General features: G+C 40.7%; 1 protein-coding gene across 4 annotated transcripts in view; it reads left to right on the top strand.

Moving 5' to 3' along the window:
• The first annotated feature begins 256 nt into the window (after positions 1 to 256).
• The window catches only part of si:ch211-220f16.2 (golgin subfamily B member 1), a 51,682-nt gene continuing 43,627 nt past the window's right edge, over positions 257 to 8,311 (top strand). For 3 of the 4 annotated variants that reach the window (XM_039795487.1, XM_039795486.1, XM_039795484.1), the window contains exons 1-3: positions 257 to 383; positions 2,870 to 2,929; positions 5,109 to 5,297. In XM_039795487.1, coding sequence (XP_039651421.1) covers positions 2,885 to 2,929; positions 5,109 to 5,297 — 234 coding nt within the window. In that variant the 5' untranslated portion in view covers positions 257 to 383; positions 2,870 to 2,884. The remainder of the gene's footprint in view (positions 384 to 2,869; positions 2,930 to 5,108; positions 5,298 to 8,311) is intronic. The other variant, XM_039795485.1, reaches the window with a different exon arrangement.

Here is an 8,311-nt window from a genome sequence, read left to right as displayed (position 1 = left end):
CACACACACACACACACACACACACACACACACACACACACACACACACACACACACACAGGCCTCTTCTGGAGAAAAAGCATAAAATGAGCCAATAACGGACTTAACGTCTGCATGGCTTTAACAGGTCCAGACACATCCATGGCTTTTATGTAAACTTTTTTGTAGCCGATGTTAATTATTAAACATTTCCATCGATGGGTCTCCTCCTCTGTCAGTATGACAGCAGTGCGCATGCGCAGCTCCCTCCCAGTTGTCTGTTGACAAACGTGACCAATGCATATCTCTGTCCCATCGTCGCCAAGTGGAATAAAATGTAATTTTACGAGATTTTGTCGATGTTGTGAGGTTTCGCGTTGATTCTTCATGAAGCTGTGAATCCGGTAAGCACTTAAAAGTAACATTTAACGGGTTCGAGTTGCTTGACTGAGCTAATTCATCAAGTGGATAGTCAAGAGATGCAGTTCGATGCTAGCGAAGTTAGCATGTAGCAAGATAAAGTTAGCTAGCTGGATTAACGTTAGCTATAACCGGTATTTGTTTAAATAACTGGCCGAGTTGCCGACGCCCACCCCCCAAAACCCCCGAGGCCTTCTCTTCTGGTACAAGTTTGAAGCTTTTGCAGTTCAAATGAGTCGCTGGTTAGTCTGTTTGAATAGCATTTGCAGATGCAAGCTAGCTAGTAACTTAGCTAATGTCAAAACCTTGGCTTCCCACGGACAACTTTTAGTGACGCTACACTGTTAACAATATAGTGTTTAAAATGGGGAATTTTCCTCAGCTCAGTCAGCACTACTTCATTTGCTTTCTGCGTTTTAGGTTTCTTGAAAACTGCGATTATCTCCAGCTAAATAATCGACTTCCAGAGAAGCACAGCTGCATGTCTGCCTGCAGTATCTTTAACATGAATCTGGTCATCCCAATGCAGTCCTCTAAACCTTAACAGCACAATCAGGGACTGTTCTACATCGGATTGTGCACCTGCTATTTTTTGCCTAGTGCTCATCCCAAAATAACTTAATTTTGCGTTTGTGTAAATAACATAAATTGCACAAAGTTCGATGGATCAGGGAATTCAAGAAACACACCATATAGCCACAGTTAGCATTGAGGATAGTTTATCCCACTGTGGTGTGCGTGAGAGGACCAGTTTGACCTGATTTTCCCCCTGCGTCACGTCGTGGGTTGGACTCTTCAGCAAGCTGAATGAATTTAGCTAACCATGCAGCCTGTCAGTGTACTCAACGTTAAACCAGGCCTTGAATCCGTGGCCTGTTTACTCTTCTAGGTGTTTGTAGTTCTAGCTACAAGACATACCAAGTGCCACACCTGTCAGTCTGGTTTTAAACAAGGCTGTGCCCTTCTGTCGCTAAAATGGAGCCTTCAACCAACTGTAAATTGAGAGAGGCTTTATGAATATGTTTGATTCTGTGATTGGCCTACATCCCAACAATCACGTGAATCTCTCGGCCTACCTCTGAGGGCTTGCTGGTGAAGTTGGCTGATGTATTGACCTGAAAGGATGCTTGTAAATGTTTTAAGATAGGGAGGCGGTGAGCGAGAGAGAGCGAGAGTGGTCTTGTATTGCCTGCAAGCAAGTCATTAATTTAGACAGTATTAGTGTTCTTTGGAGGTTCAAACAACCCCTGTATTATATTAGGGCTGTACTCGACAAAAGAAATTCTGGTTACACTTTACTCGAAGGTATCTACATAAGAGTGACATTACACAGTCATGAACGTGTCAGAAACATTATAAACAAGTCATAAACGTTTATGATATAATGCTTCTGTCATTAAAGCGCCCATATTATGCTCATTTTCAGGTTCATAATTGTATTTAGAGGTTGTACCAGAATAGGTTTACGTGATTTAATTTTCAAAAAACACCATATTTTTGTTGTACTGCACATTGCTGCAGCTCCTCTTTTCACCCTGTGTGTTCAGGTCTCTGTTTTAGCTACAGAGTGAGGCATCGCACTATCCCATCTTTGTTGAGAGTCGCACATGCTCAGTAGCTAGGAACTGGGCTACTAGCTAGAAGCTAACACTGCTAGCGGTTAGCTACCTCGTTCTCAATGGCAAAACAATGCTACAACACACACGAGTTCACCCTAATCTACAAAATAAATTGTATATATATACTGTTCTGCAGGTATTCCACACAAAGTTGGAAGTGCGTCGTCATTTAGAAGAAGTCTCCCGGCTAATCCTGCCTTGTACTGACTGAAGTTGGAGAAACAGCTAGCTGATGTGGTATTAGCTAAAGTGGTTAGCACACACCAAACGTTTCGGCCGATGACGTAGAAAGCCGTGCCGATTTTGACCAGCTCACCCGGAGACTGAAGGCAGGACACATTCAGAAACCATATCTCACTCAGAACAGCATGAATGGATGTTTTCCAAGTTTGTATGAGTGTGGAAGCACCAGAGACACAAAATAACACCCCAAATCCCAGAAAAAGTGATTTTTTTCATAATATGGCCACTTTAAGTGTCATTCGGTTTTTGTCATCACAAGTTAGGGTTAGGGTTAGAGTTAGAGTTAGGGTTCATGTGTCATGACAGTGTCATGTCACTCTTATGTAGATACCTTCAAGTAAAGTGTTACCGAAATTCTTAGTCGACTGTCACTCTTATGATTTTGTCGATTTAGGCACGGATATGGTAATAATAAAGGTTCAAAATGATGTGAAATAGCAACAACAATTTTATTTAAAACTTAACATTTTCTCCAGGGAGGACCCTAAAACCACACACCAGGGATAAAATGGACACTTTTCTGGACTCTGAATCATTTATTTACTGTGTGTGTGTGTGTGTGTGTGTGTGTGTGTGTGTGTGTGTTTGTGTGTGTGTGTGTGTGTTAGGTCTAAACTGAAACCATGCTGAAATGGCTTTCCGGTGAGGAGGGAGAGCCTGGCTCTGTAGTAAGTACATATATGCTTATTTTTCATTACTTGAATGATCACATTGAATTGTAATCTGTGTCTACACAACGATCACATGTTTTGAGTATGAGTAATCATTTGTGTCTCACAGCTTGTTTCCATTGAAACGTTTAAAAAAAAAAAAAAAAAATACTGCATGTAATAATTTCAGACCTGAGGTCACTGAAGAGAAAACCCAAGAATATGTTTGAAATTACAACAAAATGTTGCTATATTTATACATTTGTAGGACCGTTTCTACACCTTGTCCGCCCATTACTTTTTCTAAAGTAAAATTAAAAACATGCCACAGAGTGACCATTGATTTTATCCAGAAATGTTAACATCTCTCAGACAGCAGCCATTTTCGTGACTCATTTCATGTTACCTTGTGCTGCTTTACTATTACTAGCAAAGGAATGGGCTCAAAGCAAACCCAGCGAAAGCTCTGCAGTGTGTTTCATGTGCAGATCGACTGGAATTAGGTAGACTGCTGAGCACAGGGCTTTGACTCAGAAAACCAAAGCTCACACTTCCTGTGAGGGAGGATCACTGCTCTTCACCCCCTTCCTATTTACTCTACTGCCTAATAAGGTTATCTCTATATTTGATCTGGCTAGGAATACAATGATTGATAAAATTTCCTTCTGCATTGCCCCATGTTTCGGCTGTAAGCAGTCCAACAAAGTGCTGCAGCGAGGGACTAAACACTAGGGGTGGGGGAAAAAGTCGATACAGCATAGTATCGCAATATTTTTCGTGGCAATACTGTATCGATACACAGACGCCAAGTATGGATCTTTTATGATATATGTGTTGGTCAGTTTGTCTGCTTGACAATCTGATTTTGCAGCAATAAAATTGAAGTGAGATGAACAGACAGAGAAATGTATCTTTTTAAGATAAAACAGATGTTGATGATGTCCTTTGGGGACATCATTTGAAATTGGGAAGAATTTGAAGTTGGAAGAGAGATAATACATTGCCGTATATCGCAGAATATTGCAATATGTTTAAAATTGCAATAATATTGTATCGTGACATAAGTATTGGGATGATATCGTATCGTGAGGCCTCTGGTGATTCCCACCCCTACTAAACACCAAGAGATGCATAAACACACTGTGACGCGCTCAAGATTGTAAAATACAACCAGCACTGCAGCTACCAAATGTAAAGTTCCTTTGTGAGTCGAAATAAGTGCGTTAGTGCGGTGGTCAACAGAAAGCATTCGCTCCCAGGCTCACCCCCTCTCTGTCAAAGCCCAAAAAACCACCAGGTGACTGATCACTTCCGCTCAAACCGCGATGAAAAGGCCCACCACCTACAATATAAGTGCACATTATAATAATCAACAAATAATATAAATGAGACCATAAACAACGTACAATATGTGGCTCCTACACTGCCCATTTGTAGATACAAATATTTTCATTTGTTTGTTTTTTGTTTTATGTCACACTTGCCTTTGCAATGTAAACGTCTGTTACCCATGCCAATAAAGCCCCTTTTAAGTTGAATTTCGATCAGCTTTTCTCTGTGACGGGAGGGTCAACGAGACACAATAACAACGTATTTTCCTGCCTTTGTTTTGGTAGTTGTGGCGTTTGGTGTAGCTTCACCGTCTGCTTTACGTTCACCTAGCAATCTTTTCACAAACTTGTACATGCTTTGCAAGCAATGTAACCATGCATTATTTAATCACCGCACCCCCACAGTTTAGGAACCACTGCCTTACACATAGGGAATAATCCCAATTGGGATTGACACAGTGCGATATAATTATTTATTAATAAAATAAAAAGATAACTTGCATTTGGATAAGCACATGATATTGGATATGAATATTTATGTATTGAAAAAGAAAAAGTGGGAACAGTGCATCTCTGTTGCCCCATTTCAGATCCTCTTTCAGTCAGAATCCTGTTTTAAAAATGTTCTGTTGTCTTCTGGTTCTCCGTCCCTGTGTCTTCAATCTCACACACACACTTAAATACACACACTCTAAAGCTGGCAGTGTACTCCAGATCAACTCCAGATGAAATTGCTCTCTAAAATGTTGTTGCAAACAAACGCTAGGGTACTCATTCCAACACATTGTGTGTTCATTTGTTGAATCAGCATGTGCATTCGGTGCAGCATTTAAAACCAAATACTGTGCTGTTGTTTTGGTCACTAGCCCACCGTCTCCCCTGTCCCTCCCCAGGGTCCAGGCTCTCCCCGTGCTGCTGCTGCTGCTGGTGGTGGAGAAGTTACTGTAGAAGAAATGTCGGAGCGGCTCACCCAAACCGAGCTGCTTGTCACTCAGCTGAAGGAGATGATCCGGGAGAAAGATGCAGCACTTCGCTCCAAAGATGACCAACTTAAGGTGAGGACAGTTTCTCCCCTGTCTTCTGTCTCTAGTAAAGAGGTGCGCTAATTAATAAGTAATCACCAGCTGAAAGGAAACTCCTCCATTGTGATCACTGTTGAATAGGCCAGTGTCATTTTACACATGTTACACAGCAAAATGCAGTCAAGACTCACACTAACCTGAAATGGAAACGCGCTGCGACACGTTTCTTTCAGGTATTCACTTTCAGGGATTCTGCTGGAGCTGCTGCCCCCGCGACCCGACCTCGGCTAAGCGGCCGAAGATGGATAGATGGATGGATGGTTTCTGTTTAGGGCTGTCCCAAATGATTATTTTTTAAACGATTAATATTTTTTAGATTAGTCGACTAATCTAATGATTAATTTTTCTATTAGCGATTATTTTCCCATTGCTCAATTATTAACAATTTACACTTTTTTTTCTCAATAAGGTTCAAATCTCTATTTATTAAAATTGTTTAACACTGCACTGTTAAAGTAAAATGAATTTGTAGTGCAACCTGAAGCCAGATGTAGGCTATCAATCCAACCACAAAATAGAGTCACTTTCAGGAGGAATACAAAAATAAAAACTTAAAGTAAACAGATAATAAAAAAAACTGTTAAAAAAAGTGCAATTTTTCTCTCTCCTTTCTAAGGGAATTATGCGCCCGAGCCGATTTTAACCCGACAATTTTTTAATATATGGGCCGTTATAACTGACGTTATAAAGGACTCGTGAGATATCTGAAACAATCTGGCCTGGTTGCGCAATTATCGAAGACAGTGCTACAGATGGGGGAGACACGATTTTAGCACAGTTTACCTCCCACTCAAGTCAGTGCAGGACACGTTGTTGTTGGCGTTAAGAGTAAAATACTCCCACACGTTAGAAGACCGTGTGCGAGCCTTTTTCTCAATGTGTTGTTGAACTTGCGAGGAATCCATACTTGCGCTGTTGCTGGAGGCAGCCATGTTATTTTTAGATTTCTAGGCGTCAACGCATCGTCCCAGCCCTAATTCTGTTATTCTACAGTATTTGAAGAAAAAACTATATAATATCTGAATCCCAAAATTGAAAACTTTAATCTTACACAACGAAACAAATCTCAGAATATCTGGGTGCAGCCCTAACAGGTTGCATATTATCTAAATGAAAGTGAATTCTTTGTGATCCTAGTTTTCAAAATATTAGTGTGAATGAACTACAACTACACTGAAGCCAAGCACAGCGGTTCTTGTGGATTTTAATGAATTTTTGGTTGAAAACCTCTGTTTACTTCAGTCACTGTGTATGTACAATACTGATATCCCATTTTTTTTAATTTAATAACACATGAAAAAGAACATTAACACGGGACTCTTCTAGTTTTGATGAGAACAAACAAATTAAAGATTACTATTTGAATACAACTTATTAGCATCAAAACAGACATTATCTTGTAACAAAAAGTCACACGGATAGTACATTCCATGTGTTATGACATAAATGTATATTTAAATGTAATTTTCCTAGTACTGAATGTTACAGTGCATGTTCTGGGGCCTATCTGAGAGGGTTTTGTATCTGCCTTAGCCACGCACAGTTGGTCACATGAATGATTGAATCTCATGATTCTGCTCCTGTTAGTCACTGACTGAGATCATTCAGTTAAAAACAACCCTAGTTAACTATTAAACTGCCAGCTCAAAGGCTGCTACGTTATAGTAAAGACAGGAATGTGAGATTAGAGTTTAGCAATGATACAGTAAATGTTTGGCGTAGAAGCTACCTTACAAGAGTGCCAGTGTTTCCCACTAGGTTGATTGCTTTAGTCTGGCGGGTCGGTTGGAGAAAGAGGAGGGTTGTTGGGTGTGTAGGTGGTGCTGATACCACTGCTGCTGAACCCTTTAAAGTGCTCATATTATGCTTTTCGGCTTTTACCTTACCTTTATTGTGTTATATTTCTTTTTGTGCATGTTATAGGTTTCTAAAGTGAAAAAGCCCAAAGTCCCCCCCAAAGGGACTTACCATCTCCAACAGAAAACACTGTTCACCAACTGCTCCAAACAGCTCTGTTGTAGTCCAGCCTTTACTTCAGAGACAGACGTGGTCACTTTGTAACACACGTTATAATGCTCACCTAGCTGCTAGCGTGGCACGCCCTCATACTCTGCTTCTGACTGGCTAGTAGTCCTTACCTAGCTACTGTCAGGGCACACCCTCATACTCTGATACTGACTGGCTAGTAGTCCTTACTGAGCATCCCCAACAAAGATGGAACAGAAGTGAGATGTCTCACCCTGTAGCTAAAACAGAGAGCTCAACACACAGGGTGAAAAGAGGAGCTGCAGCAATGTGCAGTACAACAAAAATATGGTAAATGTAAACCTATTCTGGTGCAACCTCAAATTACAATTATGAACCTGAAAATGAGCATAATATGAGCACTTTAAAGTTTCTTTAAATATTTATCAGTTACTTTGGACCCATTGCACATCACCATTTTTTAAATGGAGTCTGGTGCAGTGTTCGCTCCACATAAAAAGCAACATTTCCTTCCTTCCAGCAAACTTCATGGAGAACAGCGAGGGCAAAACAGCATCACATATCAGTTTTAACCGAATATTCTCTGGTCCAGCTCAGCTAAAACCACCAAATCTGTCAGCATGGTAGCGTGTCGTTCACTACAGAGCCTGTTTGTAACTGTTAGGCTACTGACAACGTTTCAACTGACTTTAGCAATTAAGGTAACGTGCGTCACTGAAGTTCATGGCGGCTCCCGCTGCAGAATGAATATAGGTGAAAACCCAATGGATAGTTGGCGTTATCTTTTGAATAAAAATGTCATTAGGCCTGTACAACTATAGGGGAAACACTGAGTGCAACCAGGAACATCCACTCCTCTGCAGATTACTATTCACCCATCCACTTTTTGGCAGCATCTCCTCAATTGTTCTAGTAAGGACTGCTTCTGCATGTGCTGCGGCTGACAGGAGAACTTGAAGTATGTTACATGAAACTTGAGGTGAAGAACAAATTGTCTGTGT

The sequence above is a fragment of the Perca fluviatilis genome, chromosome 3, assembly GCF_010015445.1.
Source record: "Perca fluviatilis chromosome 3, GENO_Pfluv_1.0, whole genome shotgun sequence".
NCBI lineage: Eukaryota > Metazoa > Chordata > Actinopteri > Perciformes > Percidae > Perca > Perca fluviatilis.
The sequence above is the reverse complement of the archived record's forward strand: the minus strand, read 5'-3'. Positions and strand labels throughout refer to the sequence as shown.